This window comes from Pteropus vampyrus, unplaced genomic scaffold (genome assembly GCF_000151845.1).
Source record: "Pteropus vampyrus isolate Shadow unplaced genomic scaffold, Pvam_2.0 Scaffold343, whole genome shotgun sequence".
NCBI lineage: Eukaryota > Metazoa > Chordata > Mammalia > Chiroptera > Pteropodidae > Pteropus > Pteropus vampyrus.
The window spans coordinates 211,556-236,691 of NW_011889124.1; the positions used below are offsets into that span (position 1 = coordinate 211,556).

Here is a 25,136-nt window from a genome sequence, read left to right on the forward strand (position 1 = left end):
AATAAGTGGGCTCCCTCCTCATGACACAGATGTCAGCAGCCGGCTCCTGCGGCCTCCTCTGGCCCGCGTGCAGTCGGCTGTCCCCTCTCAGCACCTCACGCGCTGACCCTTATCTGCAGTGAGAAGGCACACCGGGCATCTTGCCGCGCCTTCGGGGGGACTCTCTCCCCTTCTCTGTGCTCAGCCTCAGCCCTGCGTATCTTGGGAAGCATGGACCGGGGAAGCGCGCACACACTGTGATGTGTTACACCCATGCACACGCATGCGCGTGGGCCTCATTCTGTGCCGTAGGTCAGGGCCCCTGGAATGGCGCGGGCGGTCCCTCAGGTCCTCACATGCTGTGCGGAGCCAGGCCCCGGCGCCGGCTGACCTTCATCAGCAAGCCAGGGAGGCAGGAAGTGCCTCCCCACTCTTGGGCTACAGGAGCAGAACGAGGCCAGAGCCAGTTCTCACGCTGGTCTCCAGGCACCGCTCAGCTGTGACGCTTGGGGGCTCCTCTTTGGAACGGCCCACAGAGCCACTGCGTGAGCCATGTAGCATGACGTGTGGTCTCACCCTGTCAGAAGTGGTCACTGTGGCCCCCCTTTCCACAGCTGGAAAATGTAGCATACAAGTAACTTGTTGAAAAAAATTTCACAACAAAATTATAGAAACTCTTTGAAAAAATGAAAAAATATCAGAAATTCTGCCACTGTAATTTTCTGGTTCTTATCTCTACGCAGATATAGTTTTAATCTAGTTTCACTTAACCGTTTTTGCTGGTTTTTCTCTATTCGGTATATATGCCTGTGTAGTTAAAAAGAAGCAAATATATTAGCATTAAAAATAGTTTTTCATGTCGCTATTTTAATGTCATTGTTTGTCTGGCATATATTGTGACACTAGTCTGAACTTGTTGGGCATGACAGCCTGGCCTCGGAGCCCGGCTCTTCCAGGTGCTGGTTGTGCCTTGGGCATGCCACCTGAGCCTTCTGTGCCTCAGCTTCCTCCTCCATGCAGTGGGGTCGTCCCAGCTCCCAGCTCTTCGGGCTGTGGAATGGATGAAGCTGCATAGTTATGTAAAGCGTTCAGATTAGCGCCTGTCTCCCCGTGTGTAGTGATTTTGCATATTGATCTCATCTCTGAGAAGAAATGTTTCTGTGAACAGTGGGACTTGTCCCCTGGAGCTGTGCAGTGGAGCAGCCTAGCCATTTTGTTTCCAATATTTATTTGTATTGTCTGTAGTGCATTTTGTTGTATTATTATATTTTGAAGTTGTTCTATTATTTATTAAGTTGGCAACAAGTCTGGTAACCTTTCTTACACAGTAGCCAAAGCAGTCACTCAACGTGAAGTGTTAGTTTCCAGAGTTCTTGTAATGCCATTCATAGGTGAATCGCTCTGCCTTGTCTTCTGGGATCCTTTTGGATTTGGACCAAGGTCTGGAACCTAATATTTGTCCATCAAATTGACAGAACCTCAGAGAGTGTTTTCTTGTCAAATGTACAGTAGGTGGCTTTCTTAGTGGCGCAGAGAATTGTTTGTATAACCTGCAACATTGTGTGATTGTCTTACGGCTTGGAAGTGCCCCCATTTCACTCTGCAGTGGTTCTAAGTGGTGCCCGAGAGTCACCAGGAAGCCTGTTTGCAGGTCCTGACCCCATCCCCAGGGGTTTAGATTCAGCAGATTGAGAGGTGGGGCAGGTGGCTGGAGTCAGTCTAGATGATTCTGATGCAAATGGTTTGTGGATCACTCTTAACTGTTCTAGATACTTCCACCACCCCACCCTCTTCTGCTGCCACACGCTGTGACACCACAGGTTTCCCACTGGCCCATGAGCCAGACTGCTGTGGTTGTACAAAGGTGTGTGGTCTATGCTCTGGTTCTGTGGGGGTGACCTACCCCTTTTGGCTCAGTGAAAGCAGCCCTGTCTGCCCTCACCGGGAGGGGTGGCACACACTCAGGTGACACAGGCCTCTGGAGGTCCTGTTCGCGGGAGCACAGACACAGGGTTTGCATGTCTCTCTCTGCATGGGTAGGGGGGGTTGTTGGGGAGTGAGGGCAGCTGGTTTGCTTCATTCGAACGTGGCGCCAGGCCCCTCGAGGCTGGGCAGAAATGGCTGCTTAAAGGTTCCACAGTGTTGAGTTCGGTGTCCGCTGGCTTTGGGCGAAGCGCACACTGAAGGCTCTGTGAGCTGGCTGCCTTGGGTGTGGCCCGCGTGCCGTGGGCAGGCCGGCCTGGGCAGGCGTCCTGAGATGGTGCAGATTCCCTGAGGAGAACACGTCATAAGGATAGCACCTGAGTTTTTCTCTTTATTTGAACGGTTCCCAATTTCCCCTCATTGTTAAATTGTTACATTTCAAATTATCTTTATTTCAGAGGAAATTAGAGAGCTGGAAGCAATGCAGAAAAATACAAGACGACCTTAATATCTCTTCAAAATGTTTCAGAAAAAAATCTCTTGTCTTGAAAGGATTTACTTACTTTGCTTAGTTATTTTTCTACTAGTATTTTTAACTTTCTGATGTTGGAAAACTTGAGGAAGCTCTGAAAAGAATGGAGCTGACATTCAAGGCTGGTTCAACCTCCATTTGAGTTTCTGAAAAGTTCTTTTGCTGATAAACGTCTCTTCACTGTCACTTTCCCCATTCGCAGAGCGGGCCTGTATTTTGGAGGGTTCGCGTAGAGCTCTCCTGTTCTGTGGCGTGGCGGTCAGTGGGAGTTTCTCCTGCATGGCCCTGGCCTTGGTCCCCTGGATGGCCCTCACCACTCCATGCCGGGGAGCCGTTCAGCCTGCTTGCCCCCACGCTGTGGCGCAAGTGCGCACACCTGCTGGGTGTTTTCTGTGATGACATTCTTGGTGCCTGTTCTCCTGAGCTGCTGTGCCGAGTTAGATGATGGGCTTCAAATCGGCACTGAGCGCTGCTCACGGCTGAAGCGGACTTGGGACTGGCCGTTTCAGGAAGCGGTAAACTACAGGGCTGCTCCGAGCATTAACCGAGATAATCTAAAACAATTTTACAAATTACAAAGCCTTGTACACGTGGCCATTTCTTATTATTGCTCTTATCATTACTGCTGCTGTTAGATGGGTTTTGAAAGAGAGGGAGGAAAGGAAACTGAGCGCCTTGAGCACGTCCTCCCTGCCAGGTGCTGGATGGGTGCTTTTCAAACATGTTTCGTATCCTCTGTGAAGTGACACTTTGTCATGTATCTACCTTGTTGTTACAGGTGAAATAAAACCAGGGTTTATAAAAATCATTTGCCCCATGTGCAGTGGCTAGTGGCGGCCTGTGGTCTGCACTCAGGTGGTGTGAGCACACAGTCCCGCACTGCCCTGCTCTGGGCCCAGGCACCCAGCGCTTGACTTGTCCCAGGTCTGTGAATCTTCAGCTGGAGGCATGGCTTTTGGTGGGCACAGCCAGGTCCCCCTCTTACTGGCACTGAGATGTGTTCTCGACCCACAGGACCCCGGAAGACCTGTCCAGGTTCGTCGTTGAGCTGCAGCAGCGAGAACTAGTCCTGAAGGACAGGAACAGCTCCATCACCAGCAGGTAAGCCTGGCGGCCGCGTGTACCCAAGGATGGGCCTGCCTCGAAAGCTGGTGTCAGTGAGCGTGTGCCCCCGGCTTGGCTCAGGGGTGGCCGTGCTTCACCACCCAGTTGGCCTGGCCCGAGCCAGGGGGAGCTGCGGCTGCAGGGTGCCCCCTTTCTGCCCCGTAGCAATGAGACTCAGTGAGGTGACATGATGCTGCCCTACCAACGACCTGCCAAGTCACTGAGGGATGTCTGATGTCTGGCTTCCTGGTGCGTGGGGTCTGAGAGGACGTGTGGCTGGATTGGGAGCTCCGAGTGACCCCTCGATGGTGTGCAAAGCCGGCCCTGGGTCAGACGTCTGTGTGTGTGGGTACGCTGGCGCACTCCGGGCGGAGTGACGTCCACAGAGACTGACAGGAGAGCCGGCATGCTGTGGCTGCAAACAGAAGGGTCTTGCCATGGCTCTAGCACGTCTTCTCCAGCCTGACACCAGCTGGTGCCCTTCAGTTTTGACATCTCCCGCGTCACACAGACGTTGGCGAATGGCTCAGGCCCATGAAGCTGTCCTCGCTTAGACTCCCGGCATGGGTCCCCGGGTTACGCACACTTTTGTCTGGCTGCAGATTCAGGGGTTTCCTCCTCCTCCCCTTCATAATTTGCTGGAAAGACTCACAGAACTCAGGAAAGTGCGTCATTTGTGAATATTGGTTTATTACAGAGGATACAGCTCAGAGCAGCAGGTGGAGGAGGTGCTCGGGGACGGTGTGGGGGCAGAGCTGCTCTGTGCCCTCTAGGTGCTCTGCCCTCCCAGCACCCCCATGTGTTCGCCAACCCAGAAGCCCTCGGAACCTGTTTCAGGGGCTGTATGGAGTTTCCATGCTCGGTTAAGTCCTTGGCTATTGGAGAGTAATGCAGCCTCTGGCCCCATTCCCCTCCCTGGAGGTTGAGTGGAGCTGAGAAGTCCAACCTTCTCATCCCATGGTTGGTCCCTCTGGTATCCCAGGCCCATCCTGAAGTTGCCTAGGGACCCACCAGGAGTCACCTCATTTGCATAAACTCAGGTATGTTGGAAAGAGTCTTGTTATGAATAACAGAAGATGCTCCTCTCCCCTAAGAGGTCCCAAGAGTTTTAGGAGTTCTGTGCCGGGAATCGGACAAAGACCAAATACAGTGTTCCCCGCTCAACTACAGGGGATATGTCCAAGAGCTCCGTAGGTGTCTGACACCACGGAACCCGCCAGACCCTGATGCGCTGTGAGTTCCCTACCCGTGCATGCCTGCGGTGAGGGTAACTTACAAAGTGGAGGTCAATAGTAGTTATTAGTAATTGTAGTAAATGTTATGTGAATGGCTTTGGGACCATTATGAAATAAAATAAAGGTGACTTGAACCCGAGCACTGTGATCCCATGACAGTGTGGCAGCCACTGAGTGACTAAGGCAGGAGCGTGCACGGTGTGGAGACCCAGCACAGAGGGATGACTCACGTCCCAGGCGGGACCGAGTGGGACAGCACAAGATTTCGTCAGGCCACTTCAAAACGTGCCATTTAAAACTTAGGAATTGTTTGTTTCTGGAATTTTCCACATAATGTTTTCAGACCGCGGTTGACCATGGGTAACTGGAGCCGTGAATAAGGGGCACCTACTGCACCTGTTTCTTGTTAAACCACACCTGGGCTTCTCCGTGTGGTCTCCCACTGTTCTCCTGTTCTTGGGCAGGGTGGCCACCCAGCTTCGGGGCGTCACACTGCGGCCAGAGAGGAGAGGCTTCCTTCTTGGGTCTCCTTTACGGAACAAGGAGACCTCTCTGAGGACCCCACCGCCAGCAGACTGCCCTTCGGGGCTCATTGCCCCACGCGGGGTCGTGTAATGACAGAAGATGGGATGACAGGGATGAGCTTAAATTAGTCCAGTCTCCACTTGAGTCACTCCAGGAGGGTGGACGGCTGAGTGAGGTTGGGCCCCTCCCGTGAGCAGGAGCACAGGGATAGGCCGAGAGGCAGGGGACCGCAGCGGGAGCCCTCGGGTACCCTGCTGTCCTCACTAGCTGTGGGTCTGGCGGCTCTGAGGAGCCGGCCTGTGGGCCATTGATCATCCATTGCAGCTGCATCACATGAAGATAGTGTTTTAATGATTTATTAGTAGCCAGAAGGAAGGTTTTCTTATTTGGGGGGCTGATGTCACTTTGAAAATTGGCTTTTAGAAGCATCTGGTTATGTTGGACATAATCACATCAACTTAGTTTAAAAACTTCAAATGATAAAGATTGCCTTTTGCTTTCAAAGCTCCTGTCAGATGAAACAAGCATTGAAAGTGATTTGAAATTAAAGCTTTAACATTTTTCCAGGCGATCCTCTTCATTTTACTTTGAATTTGAAACAGAATGAACTATTAGGGGAAAGGAAACTTGTCTGCACTTTTTTCCCACCAGACTGTGAGGTACTTTCTAAAAGTACCTGCTCTCCCTAGCAGCAGGAACATCCACCTCTGTACCTAGGGCAGCATGAGTGAGGAACAGCGCCTGTCTGAGGTCCCTGACCCTGCTGGCGCTTGGGGCCGTAAATGTGGGTGCCGCCGGTCCCATCCTCCTGTGGGATTGGCTTAGGAATGGACTCGCTTCGCAGTGCTCTGTGGTGGGCACGCGGTCTGTCTGCGGGACTCTGGGCAGCTCACTCACCTCTTAGGACCCCTGGGTTCCCTCCGGGAGCTGGCATAGCTGCCCTGGGAGCAGGGTGGGTCGTGGTCACCCCCAAGAGAGCAGCACACTTCCCTCTTCTGCACGATGGTGCCTGTCTGACCGTTCTCTGGGCGAAGTGCGGTGTCACTGCTGTTGGTGACTAACCGGACTTCTAGCTCTTCTGGCACCCAGCTCCCATCCTGAAGCCACCCAGGGAGCCAGGTCATTGGGATGCACATGGCGCAGGGCCTGGTGCCGAGTCTGAGCCCAGTGGACAGGAGCGCTGTCAGTGCCGTGCTCAGTGAGCAGACTGCCACAGGGACAGACAGACAGACAGCCCTGCGGCGAGATCGTCTCTGCAGCACTTCCTGTGTCCGGGCCTCGTGCCCAGTGCTCAGTGCCCAGAGCTCACGTGCGTTACCTCATTTCATCGCCTAGCGGTCCCGTAGGAGATGCTGTCACCCTCGTCTGCCTCTTCTGGGGACGAGAACAGGCTCAGAGGAGTCGGGGAACGTTCTTAAGGCCTCAGATGATAAGGAGCTCTCGGGCAGCTCCTGTCTCTTCCGTTTATGATAGACTCGCGTGCAGGTTCTGTGCGGACGTGGCAGGAGCTGGGGTCCTGCGCCCCGGAGGCCCTCGGTGCCTTGCGTGTAGTGTCACTCACGCTCGTGGGGTCCGAGCAGCTGCTTTTGACAGACAGCAGCACGACATGGCTGGTGACCGTGGCCTGTGTGTGCAGGGCCAGAACCTTGTGAAGTTGGAACAGCTGGTTTCATTTTTGCGTGTCTTTGAAGGCACTTGAGCAGGACTTGCAGTGTGGTCGGAAGAAGCAGCTTGACAAGGTTGAGGCAAGGGTTCCACAGGGCCCAGGGCTGCTTGCAGGCACCCCCCACTGAGGAGGGGCAGGCAGACGTTCACCTGGCCGCCGTGCGGCCTGAGCTGGGAGCACACCCTCTGGGGTTTGCCCCGGCATTTGCATCTGCCCCTTGTGCTGCACCCTCGTGCAGCCACCCTAGCCGAGCTGCGCATCCGCCTCTCTGCACGGTTGTTGCCATGGCGTCCTAGCGATTTCAGGGGAGATCGGATACTTCTCTGCCCAGTCCTGGACAGGTGACAGCTGCTAAGGGAGGGACCGATTTAACCTTCCTGTGAGACGAGGGGAAGGAGAACCCCCAGTCCTGCCATGTATGGAAGCTGAGTAGGAAAGCCATCTCCCACTTCACTGGGGGACAATAAGGTGACGACCCAGCTCCGAGCTACATGCCGGGCCACCCACCAGTCTGGAGCGGAGAAGAGTATTTACATGCCTTGAGCTACAGCCTTTGAGCCCTGTTACTGGAGAATCCTAGTTCCATGCTCCACCATAAGTGGACGGGATCTTACTGTCCCTTCTGTCTGTGCCTTCGGACAGCAGGCTGGAAGCCATGGGGGCCTGTGCCTCTTCCCACTACTGGGCCTGGGCCTGCAGGGCGCAGGCGTCCCTGAGCCTTCTACGTGCAAGAGAGAGGATGCTTTCTCCCGTGAGTGGTGAGAACTCAGGCACCAGCTTCACATAACCTCTACTGAACGTCCTGAGCTTTAGTTTCCTTCATCAGATTGGGGCTAGTGTCTTGTAGGGTTATTCTGAGGATGAAGCAGGATGGTGACGACACACCTGGCACACAGGAGCGCTCAGGTGGCGCTGGCTGATGTGGAGGTGTGACATAGCGCATGCCCTGTGGTTGTGAGCCGGTGGCGGGGCAGAGTCCTGGTTGGCAGCTTGTAGGGCAGCAGTTGGGCGTCCTTCAGAGAGCTGAGTGTCGGCGGCCTCCACATCGGCATGCTCCACAGCATGCACGGTCAGGCCCAGCCTCTGGGTCTCCCCTTCGTGTCCTCGGGCAGCTTCTGGGCGCCACCGATCACGAAGACGGGCGGCTGTCAGTGCCGGCGGAAGGAGCGCCGTCAGCACGGGAAGCAGCCCTCCTCTCACTGCTGCCCTGGCTTCAGTTTCGGGTCCTGGAGGCTGACGCTTCCTGCCGGATGCATGCCGAGGACTCCGTGTGTGTCCAGGATTTGTGGGCAGATCTGGGTGTGTCTGCTGTCACCGTACTCCACACATAGCTCACGTGACACTGCTGTGCAGCTGCCTCCGCCCTCGCTGGGCCCCCATGAGCGTCTCGGGGTCTTTGGGACCTGGCGCCCCCATATACAACCTGTGTACTGTCCCCAGCCCTGCTGTTGGTAGAGCGGAGGACACTGTGGGCCAGGCCCTGGACAGGCAGCTGCATTTCTTCACAGCTCAGACTAAGCCACACTGCCTGTCTCAGACTCTGACGGGGCGGGTGGATGTGCCCCGGCGGACGCTCATGCGGGGGTATGTGGGCTGTGACATCTGGCTTCTCAGCTTTGCTGGAAGTAAAGGGCTGCCATTGGACAGTGGCTAGTGGGGTGGAATGGGGGCTTCTCAGGGCCCTGTCGGGGTTCTAGGATCCAGGTCGTCACCTATAAGCACGGCGGCGGCGATGATGAGAGCAGAGTGTCCGTGGGGCCTGTGCCCGCCACAGACCCTGTGCCCCACGCCTCACGACAGCCTGCCTGCGAGCCATGGCGCTCAGGGAGACTGAGCCCCGCCTGAGAGCTGGGGAGTTGTAGAAGTAGGACTTGAATCTCGGTCTGTCCATCTCCAGAGCTCTGTGGTTTATTTGAGGATGGAGCCCACATCCCTGAGAAGCACTTGAGAGGCCTTTGTTACTTGTGTCTTTGCTCCAGTGGAGACTGCCTAGTGGGCCACTGTGTAGCTGGGGCTGGCCTGCCTGCAGAGGCCTCAGGCCACCTCCCTTGCAGCAGATTTAAGGTAGAATGGCTGTAGAGATGAGCGGAGCGCAGCAGTGACTGATGTGGACACAGATGGGTCTCTTTGAGTCGTGTCTGCGTGGCTGGTGGCAGAATCAGCCGTGGAGCCGCCGTGGACCGCATGTTCCCGCTGCTGGGCTGCTTCCTGGCCTGCTGGTCCCCTGTACAGGTGGCCTTCAGGCACCGCCAGGTCACACCCAGGAGCATGCCAGCTCTGGACTGTGTTAATAATCACTACAGTTTGCACTGAAGATCACATTTTGTCTCCTCTGGGCCAGAGATGTCTCAGAAGAGCCTTTGGCCTTAAATTTCCAGAGGTTGACAGGCCCCAGAGCACAAGGGCGTTTCCTGGGGCCTGGGCCTGGGCCGCGGGCTGGGGAGCCGGGCTGGGGAGCCGGGCTGGGCCCGCTCCTCTGGTGCTGCCTCTCAGATGCCGGGGGCTCTGTGCAAAGCTGGAGGTGACAGTTGTTGTTTACTGAAGTGGGGTCAAGAACAAATGAGTGGACTGAGCAGTCATCACCTATGCCGTGTCTCAGAGAAGGTTGTTGCCCTTGGCTGGTGCGTTTTCCTGGCATCCACCAGGTGGATTGGTTTCTCTGTTGCCTCCCAAGGGTGAGTTAAGAGCAGCGTGACAGTCATAACTCTTAATGTGGCTCTTCTCCTGCTGTTTGTCCAGAGCATGTCGGCTGTCTTCTTGGAACGTAATTAGGCCTTGTCACCCTTGTCACCCTGTGTCTGTGTGAGTTATAGTGCTCTCAGGCCGTCTGGAGCCCAGCAGGGCCAGCGACGGACACAGAAGGTGCATGAGGACCAGGGACCTGCTCTATGCATCTGGGTGGATTTCACGCTGTGCCTGAGGTGGCAGCTGAGGGTTTGGAAGCTCTTGCTGGTCCCAGCACAGGCCGCCTGTGTTCCATCCTGGCCTCACCACCAAGTAGCTCTGTGCCCCGCCTGTCACGTGATGAGCGGTAAGCCTGGTGCTTCCGTAAAGCACTGAGACCGGCGCCTTTGCTTGGTGAGCAATGTTGCTGGCTGTTACTGTAGTCATCACAGTTGTCATTGTCATCCTTTTTTGCGATAACTGGGGAAGTACTCATTCTGAGGTGGTTCAAGGCACAGCAGTGATGAGCTTTCCAGTGGGCACATTAGCGGCAAGACGCGTCTCTTGCGTGTGGCCCGAGAAGACCAGGAAGGGTTGAACTTGTGACAAGTATGTGTGAAAGGCAGAGATTGTGGAGTTTGCTATGGATCATCTATGGCAGGTGAGGAAAAAGACAAGGGTAGATTCTCAGTGGCAGTGTATGACATGGCAGACCACCTCTTCTGTAGATGGGGCAGGTAAGGGCAGAGGGGACCAGGGGCAGTGCTGGATCTGATGGTATTAAGCCCATTAGACAACCAAGTTAATGCTTGGAGGGGGTCTTGGCTAGCGAGCCTGCAGTCAGATGAGATGTCAGTGGGGGCCAATCTCTTTGGACACGGGCAAGGCTGTACCTGGAACAGAGGTCCCGGTGCTCTGTACACGGCCTGTGGCCCACAGCACAGGTGGGGCTGCTGGAGCAGTGTGAGGTCATTCCTCCCTGCCCCTGACCTGAACGCCATGGGGGGGGGCGCGGGGTGGAGCTGGTGCTAGTCCCCTGGCATCTTGCCCCGAGAACTGTGGCATCCGTTCTCCCTCCCCGGCCTGCGCCTCTCTCAGGTGTGCCTGTGCAGCCGGCCCCTCCCTCCTCAGGGCCTGCACCAGATGCTCCCTGGTCAGCAGGCTGTCCTGGACCACTCTCTCTAGGGTGGCCTGCACCCCTGCCCTGGCCGTGCTTCTGGTGTGCTTGCTCGCCCACCACGAGGGCAGCCCCCCAGACCTAGAGGAGGGCCCGGTCCATGCGCTGCCCAGGAGTGCTTGCTGAGTGAATGAGGAGTGAACAGAAGGCTGGTTCACTGTGCACAGTGTTGTGACAGACAGGTAGTACAAGGCTGGGGTGGGGTGGCGGCCGCCTGTGTCGTGCTGGTCACAGGGCCCCCAGCTTGGCAGCTCTCAGGCAGGAACCCAGGTCGGCTGGGAAGGGCTGAAGGATGTGGCGGTGCCCCTCTGCCCATACCCACCTGCTGGCCTGCTAGAGCCATTGCATGGGGCCAGGCTTTGCCTTGTCTCTCTGTGCTCTGTCCACCACCTCTGTGGGCTTCCAGGGGCTCAGTGACCACCTGGGAGGCCTTGATTGGGAGTCGGAGACAACAGGGGAGCATGAACCGTGCTGTTGACCTTGGGCTCTAGCTGAGCTCTGCCTCTGGCCCTTGCCAAGACGATGTGTGTGCACCCTGTGGGGAGCCTGCCACATCCACTTGTCTGTTAGTCTTTTCTGGAAGAGGCTCGTTTTGCAAGGAGAACACGGAGGCCATCGATCATGGTTACCTGTTGTAGAGAAGCCACATTGTGGAGCGTTGTCCTCTCCTGTCCTGGGAAGGAGGAGCCTGGCAGTGACCACAGCCTACCCTGCCCCCAAGCGGGACATTCTGTGCCAGGTCTCATGCTCATCTTAGCCAGTTACTTTCTCTGCAGGAACAGCCTCTGGGATTTTCGGTGATGTAGACGGAGGTTCTGCCTGTCTGTTCAGCTCTGGGTGCCACATGATGTAAACGGGCTCTAGCAGAAGGTATGGACCAGCCTGAATTCAATGGGCTGTCCCCACGAATTCCTTGGTGCAGTCTGCTGCAGGGGAGACGGTCCACGGACGCGCTGGGGCGCGCCTGCTGTGAGCTTGTGGCTCCTGACCAGGAAGCCTCCTCAGGCCATGGTCACATGGTTCACATGCACTGGCTCTGGAGTCCTGGTGTGAGCCCCGGTCCTGGCCACTGGAGGGATGACACTGAGACACGTCTGTCTCCAGGACGGGATGAGGTGACCCCAGCAGGCACACACAGCTGTGGGGTGTTGGGGTTCACGTTTGCAGCTTCATCCTGCACCTCCTTCCGAGCCCGTGAGGTCTTGAGGGATCCCTGGCCTTTCTGGAGCCTCCTTCCCTCCCCTGTGAATTGACAGTGACATCTGTTCACACGCTGTGTCTGGGCCCACATGCGGTCTCTGTGAGTTAGTGTTTCGGCCACCTTCCTTGGCTGGTTGCTTCTACTCTAGACCGTCTGTCGGGGAAGATGGCCGTCTGTCACAGGTCGCGCCCTCTGTTTGAGGTAGACACTTGAAATGGGTGAGTGTGAGTGAAGAAATGCATCTGTAATTTAAACTTGGAGAGTCACCGTGGTGAGTGGCTTCCGTGTTGGGCAGTGTGGCCTTAGACCAGTGTCCAGGGTTCAGTTCTGCCATGCCCCATAGTGAACGGTTCCTGAGCATTGCTGTCCGCCCTGTCTCTCTCCATCTGTCTCGCTCGTCTGTAAATGGAGACGGCAGTGGGGCTAACAGGTGGGCGGCCACAGAGTTGGCTGAGGGAATGCGTGGAAGCTGTGTGTTTCAGTGCCTGAGCCGTTGTCGGCTCTCAGCACAGGGCGGCTGCTGTTCCGGTGTGTCAACACCCTCATTGACAACCATGTTACTCTGGTGACAACAGAGAGCCGCTCAGAACTCAAGAACTCACGCGGCCAACGTGGTCTCCGTTCCTTAACGCCCTCTCTCTGCTGGGCTTACTCGGAGAATTGCCCCGTCTGACTGTGCTGAGGAGGGCAGCTCTGGGTCTGGCCGTTTCCTGGCAGGACTCTGGGTTGTCTGTCACCCCACCCTCCACCCCATGTGGCATTTCGGCTTGGTGCCTGTGCAGGGCTTGTGCCCGGCAGCGGGTGTGAGACGCTCCTTGGAGAGAGAGCCCGCTGGCCTTCGGGGATTGGGGACCTATGCTGGCTGGCCTCCCAGCTCTGCTCCAGGGTTCCTGTGGGTCTGCTCTCACTTCCCCCTCTTCGGAGAGAAGCGCGGCGCCTTTGGGAGCTCTGGCCAGAGTTGCAGGGTTGCCACTCAGCAGGAGGCCCCGGCTCCCTGATTGGGTTCTCTTCTTCCGCTGTGCCCAGGCCCTGTCCCTCTCCTTATTTGGACAGAGCTGCTCGAGGTCCAGGCTCTGTACATTCATGATGGTACCTCTCGTGTCCAACATGGCCCGGCCCTGGCTTGCTGTGTGTTTCATGAACGAAGAGGCAGATGGAGGCCCCCGCTCCCGACGAATGCTATCCGCCATCCGTGCCTCCGTGCTGCAGAGTGTGCGCAGGCCTGGGCAGCGGTGCCCTGTCTTCACGGCTGCATGAACCGGATGGTGTTGCTCTTTGACCAAGCCTTTTTGTGACGTCTGGTGAATGCAGGCTCCTTACTTGGGTCTGCAGAGTCCTTGGTGTCCTGGCCCCACTGACCTCTCCAGCCCCATCTCCTGGTTTTTCCTGCTTCTGCTGAATTGGCCCTCCAGCTTGTGGACCCCTGTGCCCATCCTGACATTGCACACACCTTCCTTGGCACGTCTTCCTTGTTGGCGCCGGCTCTTTGTTCAATTCTTGGCTGAATTTAAATTTCTCCGATGGCCTTGGCTGACTCCTATCTAAATTAGGCTTCCGCTTAGATTATGTATTGTGCAATTAAGTTTATCTTCATTTTATGCTAATTTGTTCAACTTGTCTCCATTAGAATGGGGATCGTATCTGGGTTATTATGTTCACCACTGTGGTTCTGGCCGGAGCCCCGGCACCCGGCACGTAGCAGACACTCAGTACGTGGTGAGTGATGCGTGTGTGAGGGTCTTTTGGCTGTGAACGACCATGGCTTGTCGCTCCGGCATGCAAGGTAAACTTTGTTTCTCACTTGGCTCCTATCTTTCTCACACCACGTTTAAACCACAGGGAGATCGCACTGTGTACCCCAAATCCAGCCATCGTGCCTCCTCTCGCTAGTCACTGTCATCCCCCTGATCCCGAGGTCGCCCCTGACTGCTCTCCCTGCTTCCGCCTTTGTCTCTGAGGTCGGCTCTCAGCATCTGTCAGTCTGCGCCTGAGCCCCACAGTGGTAGGAGGGTCCCTTCTGAAACGTGTGTCAGGCCCCGTCGCTCAGTGCAGAACCTTCTGGGGGCATTTCATCTCACTTGCTTTTGGTAAGGACTATGTCCTCCCCCTAGCCCTGCCAGGAGTGGGGGCGGGCAGGTGCCACTCAGCAGTGACTGTGGTATGTGGACCGGTACCTCCCTTTCTCCCCCAGTGCATTCATCAGTCCTCCCGCCCTCTCTCTGAGTTTGATTTCCCGTTTGTCCAGGCGCGGCACTGGTTGAGGTGGATGAGTCTGCACCTTTGGCTGCCTGCCGGCTGGCCTGGCACAAATCCCCTGGCCTCCACCACCCCATCCAGGCTGCGGTGCCTGCCAGCTCACTATAGTCGGCTCTGCCTCACACGACGGCAGATTGATGGCTTAAAACTGCACAGTTTCCTGCTAGAGAGTAAACTTCGCTGTATTGCTTTCTACCTAAGTGTTGCGTTGTCTAATTTCCCTGCTAATGGCACCTGAGAAGGCTGTCGTCGAGGCTTGTGACTGTACAGACAGCCTGGCGTTCTCAGTACTGCATCCATCTGGGCAGGCAGGCAGCGTTGTTAAGATTCATGGCTCTGAGAGCGCTGGACTTCCTCCTGCGGTCACCACGGACACCTGGACGGAGTGCCTGTCCTGTGTTGGGCCGAGCCCAGGATGCAGAGGATGGTCCGAGGGCGGGGCTCTGTGTGTGCACACGCGCGTGTGCACACGCCGTTCCCTGTGTGCATGCTCACACACTGACAAAGCATAGGGTGTTTGTCCGGTCAGAGAGACGTGTTTATTCTCTGGCTACAAAGTAGATCAAGGAATGTTTTTAGAAGTACTTTTTGAGCTAGATGATGAAGAACAACAAAAACTATCAGAAAACGCATACCTGGTGACTCAGAGGCAGGGTGTCTGCAAAAGGGTGACTGCCTGCACGGGAGCGTCCCGCCCGTGGGCTGGCTTGTGTCTGTCCTGGTAAGACACCCTGATAGCGCCCTTAGACCGCGGCCAAGGTCTTCTCATTGCCGTCAGGCTGCTCGGCCCTGCGTGTTTCCCCTGAAGCTCCAGGGCCATTCTTTCTCTGTCCTGCACCTTTTATCCCTGGCTGCCCCTCAGTCACACCTGGGCTGTTCCTGAGCTGACACCCAGCATCCTGTCTGGACTGCAGTGGACATGTCGTGTGCTTGCTGGAGTGCAGGCAGATCGATGACCAGGAGGCAGGATGGTCATCTCTGTCCACAATGTTAGCTTCTGCGTGGGGCTGGACCCCTTCAGGGGCTTTGTTTTCTTTACCTCCAGAATGGAGGGCATGAGCGTCCCCTTCCTAGGGTGATGGTGGTTAACAAGCCCTGAGCACAGCACCTGGCCCAGCGCCAGGGCTCAGTAGCTGGCAGCTATTATCAGTTCCGCCAGCTGAGAGATTTCTTGTTCCATAGAACCTTTAGGAGGGCGTTGAGGGTCCAGTGGGCCTACAGCCCGTGTCTGGTGTCTGACACCCATGTGCTGACTTGGGCCTCTCACAAAGTCAGAGTTTGTCTCCCTCCCTCAGCTGGTGCCACGCAAGGACTTGTAGTTGATGCCCCAAAGCTGTGTCACTTGAGGGACCATCAGCAGCAGCGAGTCTTTCTGTGTGAGGTCTACTTGAGGTGGCGGGCTGAGCAAGCGCGCCTGTGTTGTGCAGCCTGGGCACACACACAACTGCTGCCCCGCAGCCTCTGTGGTCGCCCGGGGTCTCCTGGCCTTCTGCTCAAATCTGCCCTCACTCTGGTTCCCCAGCCCCTTCTTTCTTGCGGCGGGAGAAAGAACACAGCCCATGTGACAGTAGCATCTGAACTGAGGGACCCTGGCCCTGCCTGCAGTGCTGCGTTTGGACGGGAGGTGGTGCTGGCAGCACTTGCAGCCACTTCCTCCTGCTCGGGCCTCCCACCCTGGGGAGTGCTGGCCCAGCCCGTCAGTTTGGTGTCTGACTGGAGAGCGTGCGCATGCGACGTGCGTGTATGTGTGTGTGTATTGGGCCGGGGGCGGGGGGCGGCGGGGGAGGCGTGGTGGAATCATGGGGGCGGTGACTAAAAGAACAGGGTGAGTGGCCGGCTGGCTCCCCCAGGTGCTTCTCTGGGAATCTCTTCTCTCGTTAAATAGCGGTTTCTGGGTCCTCCAGATGCTCCCCAATCTATGTAGCTGAGACCCTCCGGACAGGCCCTGCATTGCACTGGTGGCCTCCCCACTGTGGCCATGGGACCTACTTGGTCCCATGTCACTGTCATTCTCCAGACTATAACTGTCTGGCTTCTGTCCCCGAGCTCGCCTCATCCCTAAGAGAATGCAGTCGCCCTGGGCCCAGCGGGAAGTCTGGGCTCAGGTTCACCACTGGCAGTGCCTGGTGTGGCTGGGACGGGGCGAGTGTGCACAGCGGCTCTGGCGGGAAGGCCTGGCTCAGGCCAGGGCTCTGCGCTGTGGAGATGCAGCTTCAGACAGGCCGGACAGCGGCCTGTGCCCCGCTCACGGAGTGGCTCTCCTCCTGGGCCTGCGTGGAGGGGAACCTAGGGGGTGCATGTAGACGTTTGCCCTGACCCTGTAGGTGTCCCTGCGCCCAATGCCCGATGCTTAGGAGTCTGTGACGCTTGTCCGCTCTGTTACTGGAGACACAGTACAGCCTCGCTGGGCTCTCCTGACCCTGGCTTGGGTGAGGAGGGACTGAGGTGTCACTCTGGGGCCCTTCCACTGCATTCTGCCCTGGGTTGGGCAACTGGCCCAGTGTCTGAGGTTGTACTGGCAAGGACACTAGATTAGGTCCTTGTGGCTCTGCAGGGGACAGTGGCAGGAGCGGTGGTGGCCGGCAGAAGCTCCCTGGGCCAGCCTCCACGGGTAGGACGTGGGCCGAGGTTGGGCCTTGCCTGCCCACGGGACTCTGGGCACAGGCGCTGCCCCTCTTTACATAGCCTGCCACTGCAGCCGCTCTTGTGGCCTCTGCAGCAGGATGAGATTCTGTGAATATTTCACACCCAGACTGTTTTCTTGCATGTTTTGCATTTCCATATTTAAAACGACATTTACATATTCATGGACCTTTTAAGTAAATTTTTATTGTTAAGGGATGTGGAAGTGGATATGATGCAAAACTCCCCATTTTATTCAAACCCTGGGAAAAAAACATCCCTCAAATGAAGCCAATTTCTGAGTAGTTAGCTCTGTAGCCGGCTGCTGCAGGGAGATTTCTCAGGAAGCCCGTGCGTCCCAGGGTTCATGTAGCCGTCCCTTGACTGTGGACGCCAGGCTGGGTGGCCCAGAGGCCTGTCACCCTCTTGGGTTTCTCCGTGCTGGGACTCTGCCTCCCATCGTGTGCTGGGGACCATGTCCCCATTTCCCTCCTGGCAGATCAAAGGTGGACAGGTCTCTGGTTTTGGAGACGGCTGGGCCTTTCCTGGGCCTTTCCCAGGCCTGCCAGGAGGCCTCCTGTGGGAGAACCCAGGCTGTCCCAGGAGTGCACGGCACGTTCCTCCGTCCCTTCTCCTCACTTACTGTATCCAAAGTGCCCGTCACTGTAACACCTGCCCTGCCCCGGCCCTGCGCGGTGGCAGTTTGGTATAGGGAGAGAACCTAGCCGCAGCAAGACAGTGGCTGTGTGCCCGGCTCTGCTACTGCCGAGATATGTATAGGAGACCTGCAGGCTTTGGGGTCCGGCGTGAGTCTCGTCCTCAGCCAAGCACAGTCCATGAGAATGACTGAGTGCTCCAGGGCAGGTGAAGGCTCCAGAACCCACAGAGTAGAGGCGTGATGGCCTGCCACGTGCCTTGGTGGTTCATGGGTTGCACTGGAGCAGATCCGGGCTCACTGGAGCCCAAATAATGGACCACCAGACTGGAAGGTCTTTGGGAACCAGGGAGACGGGGCCCAGGAGAGACCTTCGTGCAAGACTCCACCCTGGGCCATAGGTGGGGTCAGCCCTGGAGTGCAGATTTTTCTGATCGCAAGGCCATTTATTTTTTTAACATGAGATCTTTTTCATTATCTCAGACCTTTCTGAGTAGCACACAAAATCTTAAAATCCATAGATGACAAAAGGGTAAATATGACTGTATAACAAATTTGAAAGTTTACATGGCAGAAAACACTATAAACAAAGTAAAAAATCAGATGATTTAGTCTGTTAATTTTATAAGCAGTATTTCAGTATTTCTGACTGTGAACTTGGCCCCCAAGGTCTAGGCACACAAAGCCACCTTCCATTGTTGCAAACCCCTGAGCATCGCCCGCACTTTCACTCTCTTGGAGGTGGCCTGAATGGAGGGTGCTCCAGGGTGGACTCCAACAGCAGCCCTCAAAGTGAGTCACTTGCCTGTATGACCGGGAGGTGGTAGGTACCATCAGGGTGGTCAGGTGGCCACATGGGGGGCTGGCCTTCTTCAGGTGCCGGGATGTCTCGGACCCAGGCGTGGGAAGTATGCTGGCTGCTGCAGGCGTTTGCTCTCTGCTTGGAACCCTCACACTGGCACACACTGGGACACCTTGGGTCGAGGTCTCTGGTCCAGGTTCTTCTCGTGGCTGGCGAGGATTCTCAGGACGTGTCCTTCGCCCAGCCCAGCCTCTGGCAGCATTTGAGTGACAGCTGCTCCCAGAACTTTTGTCACTTCTCCCCACACTCAGGGCTCAGAGACGGGGGCCAGGTTAGGCTCCAGGGCCAGGGGCATCAGCTGTGTGGGCTGCGTGCAGCGGGGAGGAGACACCTGGGCACACCTTCCATGGCAAGCTGTGGGCTCGAGACCTGTGGACTTGGGGGAGGGCAGGCTGTCCTGTGGGCTCAGTGGCTGTGAGTGCTCCCCTACACGAGGAACTGGGAGCTGTGACTGCAGCGGTGGGAGATGACAGCCCTGAGCCAGACAAGGGGATCTTTTCAAAGGACGCTGGCTCCGCGGTGGGAACAAGGGCTCCTGGGTTGGCGCACCCCATGAGCAGAGTTCAGGCCGCAGCCACGCGGGGTGCTGCTGGGGCGTGGAGAGCGCCAGCTCGCTGCGTGCCTGCCCCGCTCCCAGGCTGCACGCCATCTGCGGACGTTGGGCCATGCACATGGGGAGGAGACCGAGGCATGGCGTCCCAGCTGCTTGGGCACCGCCTGTCCTTGTGCTGGAAGGTCAGCTGAGGGGAAGGAGAGCCTGTCTGGTGCAGTGCCAGCTCTGGGGTCTCTCACCGAACATGGAAGCCAAGGCTTCAAGCGCTTCTGTTCCCTCAGGTCTTGGGACCTCTGCTGCTCTCCACTGGGATGTCAGGCGGGTGCTGCCTGCTCAGTGAGGTTGGAGGACTACAGGTGGTGGATGTTCCTGGAGCCACGTAGCTGTCATCCAGTGAGCGGGTCCCGCGGTGGCGCTGCTCTCCACTTCTCTGTCTGGAGGTCAGCCCACGTGGTCAGGTGCCCAGGGAGCGGGGGCACGTGGTTGTGGTCGTCTCAGGTCCCCCTCTCAGCCACGCTTCCTCAGTGCCAGGATCGACAGGCTCCTGGCTGCTGCCTACCGGTGACATGGAGGAAAACATCCTGAAAATGCAGAGTCTTGGGAGTCACCTCCAGGGAAGCAGACTCGGGAATCTCTGCTTCGTGCATTTTGCCGTGTCGTCCGCACACTTCCCACACTTCACTCATGTTCCCGGCGAGCACACGCGTGGTCTTTATGAGATGGCGGATGAGAAGTCAATACGTTGTGTGCCAGAGTTTGGACGCCCAACCACCTAAATATGTAAAACACCCTCGGGACCCCTTTACACTAAAAGATTATTGAAAACAAAGAGCCGTTGTTTGAAGGAGTCACATCAGTCCGCATTTACCACTTTTGAAAATGAAAACAAGTTTAAAACTATTTACAACTTATAATTTCATTGAAAGAACTTATTATTTTTTAATAGAAAATATATTTATGGAAAACGTATTTCCTAAATCAAGATTGGAGAGAATGACCTTATTTTACATTTTCGCATGTCTCTTTAACGTACGTGAAGTAGGAGACAGCTGATTCTCATACCTGCTTCTGCGTTCGCCCGGCTGTGGTGCTCTCGGTGGTTGAAGTGTGTGAAGAAATTCTGGCCTCGCACAGATCTGTAGTCGGAAGATCCCCGAAGGGCCTCCTCGTCCCGCAGCACCATTCGGCTCCTCGCAGCGCATTCGGCGCTCAGAGCTCCTCTTTGTGGAAGGAGGAGTGAGTGCTAACTCTTCTGTGACACCTTCTGTAGCGTTTCCATGGTGTCTCTTTGAAATCCTGGTTTGAGTAGAGGGCACCTTGTAATGCTTCTCCATTTGAAATTCAAGAACACCAGTCCTCAGACATCTGGGAAGATTTTCCGAGTTTTGAGTTTTTGGAGGAAGGTGTTATTCACGTCTCAGAGAACAGGCCCCTTTTGCCACGTGGTGGGAGGTGGATGAGGGAGGGCGTCTCCACGTGCAGCATCAGAGCTGGGTTCCCTTGACGTGCTCTTGTTTTGAACAGTCGGTGCGGGAGGCCTGCTGGGCTTTCAGGTGACGCTAAGAACTCCAGCGCCTTACAGTGCTCTCTGGGGTGCGGCGGGGCTGCCCTGTGCTCTGCGAGTCTAGGGCCCCTGGGAGGGTGGGGTCTCCCCACAGACACAGATGCTGGGCTCACTTGGGCTCTGTGGTGACTGGTGATGTTTAAATGGGCAGATCTTTTTCTTGTGATAGAGAAGCTGATTTCTTGTTGTCAAATTCGCATCTTTCATCCAAGTAAGAAACTGAAATGCTTTCCTGCCAAAATCAGGAACAGGTCAAGGACGTTCAATTTAACTTTGTCCTGGACATGATTTGCAGTTGACATGATTGTTTACATAGGAAATTTCAGAGAATTAACCAGAAAACTCTTAGAACTAATAAGTGATTATAGCAGGGTTGTAGGATCCAAAGTTAATATGTACCAATCAATTACTTTCCTAAATATATCAGCAATGAATGACTGGAATTTGAGATAAAAGCATAATACCATTTACATTAGCACTAAAAAAGGACTCTAAACAACGAAAAGTCAAAAAGAAATACTTGAGTATAAATCTAAGAAAATACATTCAAGATTTATATGAGGAAAACTACAAAACTCCGATGAAAGCAATCATGGAAGATCTCAATAAATGCAGAGCTATTCCATGTTCATTGACAAGAAGACTCAGAATTGTTAACATGTTAGTTTTTCTTATCTTGACCTATAGATTCAGTGCAATCGAGTTAAAATCCCAGCAAGTTATTTTTTTGGATATCAACACATTGGTTCTAAAGCTTATATGAGAAGCATGAGACCCAGAATAGCTACCACAGTATTGAAGGAGAAGAACAGACTTGGATGACTGCCGTTACTGTACTTCAAGAGTTACTTATAAAGGTACAGTGATCAAGACAGTGCCGTATTTGTGAAAAAAACAGACAAACATCAATGGAACAGAAAAGCGAGTCCAGAAACCACCCCCATAAACATGGTCAGCTGATCTCAAAAGAGCCAAGACAGCACGATGGTGCAGAGATGGTCTCCTCCACAGACGGTGCTGGAGCAGCTGGATACCCACGTGCTAAGCAGACAGACGGAATGAGTCTAGACATGTATCGTGCTCTCCGCAAAAACCAGTTCAGACCTGTAAAAGCCCTGGAAGGGAGCAGAGGCAGGTCTCGCTGGACTTGAGCTCAGCCGTGACTCTAGACACAACATCAGAAGCACAGTCTGTGAAAGAAAATCGACAGGCTGGACTTCACTAAAGTCACAAACTGTTGCTCTGTGAAAGATACTATTCTGAGAATGAAAAGACAGGCCACGGACTGGGAGAAGATGTTTGCACAACACGTCCGAAAAGGGCTTGTGTCCAAAATATTCAAAAAACTCTTAAAATTCGGCAGTGAGAAAACAACCCAATTAAAAAATGGGCCAAACATCCAAACAGACCCCTCACCAAGGAAGATAACACTGATGGCAAATGAGCATCTGAAAAATGCTCCGTGTCGCAGGCCATCAGGAAAATGCCAACTAAAACAACGAGACACCACTACGGACCTCTCCGAACGGCCAAAATCCGGACCCTGATGACACCCAGTGCCGGCGAGACTGGTGGGGACGCGACGTGGTGCAGCCGCGGGGGAAGACGGCTTGGCGGTTTCTTACAAAACTAAACTTAGTCTTGCCACACGATCCAGTAGCCACGTTCCTTGGTATTTTACCCCAAAGATGTGAAAACTTCTGTCCACACAACAACCTGCACACGGCTGTTCTGTCGGCTTTATTTGTGATCGCCAGAGCTCGGAGGCAGCCGGGATGCCCTTTGTCCAGCGGGTGACTGCCCTTCGGGAGGACAAACCGTGGTCCGTCCAGATGACGGACTATTAGTGATAAAGAGAGATGAGCCATCGAGTCCTGAAAAGACACAGGGGGACCTCAGATGCTTGTTATTAAGTGAAAGAAGCCGATCTGAGAAGGCAACACAGTGTATGACATTCAGGAAAAGGGAAAAGTGTGCAGGCCGTTGAAAGATAGTGGCTAGCAGGGGTTAAGGGAGGGCGAGGGATGAACAGGTGGCTCACAGGGTTTTTGGACAGTGGAACTGTTCTGTAGGACACAGCGATGATGGGTACATAACATTACACATTTGTCAAAACCGGTAGGATGTACAGTGGCAAAAAGTGAACCTTAATGTAAATTGTGGACTTCGGTTAATAATCATGTGCCCACATTGGGTTGTCAGTTGTGCAAATGTGCCTCACTGGTGCAGGATGTTAGTAACCGCGGAACTGGGTGGGAGGTTTATGGGAACTGTCATTTCTGCTCTGTTTTCTATAATCCTAAAACCGCTCTGAAAAGTAATGTGTGTTGATTTAAAACAAAACAAACAGAAACCAGGTGGGATGGGCCCAGAGAAAGAGCTGTCCCAGCAGTCAGCCCCTCGAGGCAGGTGCCCGCGGGCTTGTCCTTTCTCCGTGTCTGTCTGATCTTCCAGGCTGCGTGGAGACATGAGAGGAGGACAGGGACAAGGGTCAGGAGCTGTGTGTCCCCGCTCGTGTCGCCGTGGGCACACGTCTTCACCAGCCACTGTGAGGACACCTGACTCTCCCTGCGTCGTGGGCGCTGGTTCCGAGTGGGGTTCTGGGTGTGCACAGTCAGCCCCTCAGGCCGGTGCGGGTGGGGATCGTAGGACTTCTGTGACTGCCACTTTCCTTGGGACATGCCACGGCAGCTCTGGGGCGTGGTACTGATGTGGGAAAGGGAGGTTGGAGTCACACAGTAAAGGAAGCCCCTGGAGGAAGGGGCAGGAAGGAGGATGGGAGGGGACACACCTGGGCTGCCAGGCAGTCGTGAATATTTCAGGCCTCCTTTCGTGAGCGGGAGCTGGGAGCAGCACTGCTCTCCATGCTGTTCACGGTGTCCCCAGGGACAGCGCTCAGCGGGGAAGGAGGAATGGAACTTTGAATTTTAAATTGGTTTAAACTCCTTTCAATTTAACAATCTCAACTCTTCCTTGTCTGCTCCTGTTGGAAAGCCAAGGGTGTGTAGCTTTCTCTCATTGCTATGCTCTGCTAATTTTATTGTCTTTCCGTATTTTGTTGCCGTAAATGTAACAGAATTTATTATGTTTAAGCCATTTTTAACATAGTCTCTCGTAAAGTCCTTGCTAGCCCTCAGAACACTTGTCCCTTCCATTTTTAAGCATTTGGGCCAGGACTGCCGTGGAGCCACCTCCTCCGGCCCCACGATGAGCTACTGTGTGACTTGGCCAGCTATGGGGGACCCAGTAGGAGCCGATAACCTGTTTCCCCTTCAGAAACTCAGTGCAGCAGGAGAGGTAGGCACACCTGTGCCAGTTTGTGTTTGAAAAAGTGCAGAGTCTGGGGAGGGGGGACTTGCTCTGGGTCAGGCCTATGACCCAGGGTCATGGGGTCCCCAGGCTCCTTTCCCAGATGTCCCGTTCACATGCAGACAGTTGAGTCTCAGTTCCCGGTGCCCGTGGTCAGACTCGAGCGTTTCTCAGCTGTGGCCCGGGGGTGGCCTGTGTCTGCGGGGCAGCCGCCCCACATGAGAGTAAGGGTCTCAGGCCCCTGTTCGCGGTGCATTTCGGCCCGTCTTGTGCCCGCTCTGGCCCCAAGGACGCATTGGCTCCAGTGTGGGCAGCACCCAGCACCACCTGCACAGCTCAGCCTAGGACTTTGTGGACTCCTCCTCAGGTTGGCGACCTGAGGCATGCCATCTGGGAGAGCTGCCCCACAGGAGCATTTGGTGGCTATTTCATGATTTTTTAAAGATCCATTTTTGTGATTTACTCCATAATTTGTTAGTGTCAACGACAAAACACCCTTGGAAGTTAGTTTCCAACGAGCAAGTATGCCCCTGAGACAGCGCTGCCTCCAGCAGGCCAGTGCCCCTCGTGGTGCTCTGAAGCCACAGCGCTGGCCACCTGATGAGTCACACAGTGTTTTTAGTTTTGTCCTCATCCTGGCAACTCAGTGCTCTGGCTGTGTCTACGCCCTCTCTAGGTCCCAGGCTTTGCAGGCAGCATCAGGCGTCTGCATCCTCAGGTGCCGGGGGGAGGACAGGAAGCAGCCAGGGACGGTGGTCCCGGATGCTCATCTAGCGTGTCTGCGCCTGTCGCGTCCCCTTGTGAGTTGGCCTCTGCTGGCAGTGTGGACACCAGCAGGCCTCGACGAGGTCAGCCTGGCGGAGCGCGCGGTCTAGTCTGCAGTGCCCAGATGCCTGCTGTGGGAAGAGGCTCACAGCCCCGGGCAGCCGCGGGAGTCCGGAGAGGCCAGTGTATCTGCCTGGAGGGTGGGGGCCGTGCCTGGGCTCTCACAGTTGGGGCTGGGCCTGGGCCTCGGAGGCCGAGCCGTGTTGGAGGGGCCGTCAGCAGGACTAGCGCGCTGGGCGTGCTCACACCTTGGGCGGAGCATCCGTCGTACCCCACGGAGGTCACGTGCTAACGAGGGAGGCTGGTGTGGTACGGAGAGTCACGAGGATGTGGCACCTGCCCTTCTGTCAGATGCCGTGGGCTCACTTTCCTGCGGGCAGGAGTTTCCTCCCTCCTCTGCGGGCCCTGAGCCTCTGAGAAGACGAGCTGGCGCTGCCCGCCTGTCTATTGCTCTGACAGTGGTGGGTGCGCACAGGACCCCCCG

The 25,136-nt window shown here is 55.4% G+C and overlaps 1 protein-coding gene across 1 annotated transcript in view; it reads left to right on the forward strand.

The window, feature by feature from the left end:
- Nucleotides 1–25,136, forward strand: part of MAD1L1 (mitotic arrest deficient 1 like 1) — a 249,882-nt gene that overhangs the window by 44,533 nt on the left and 180,213 nt on the right. The window contains exon 10 of the mRNA XM_011378518.2: nt 3,449–3,535. Within this exon, the coding sequence (XP_011376820.1) occupies nt 3,449–3,535 (87 nt within the window). The remainder of the gene's footprint in view (nt 1–3,448; nt 3,536–25,136) is intronic.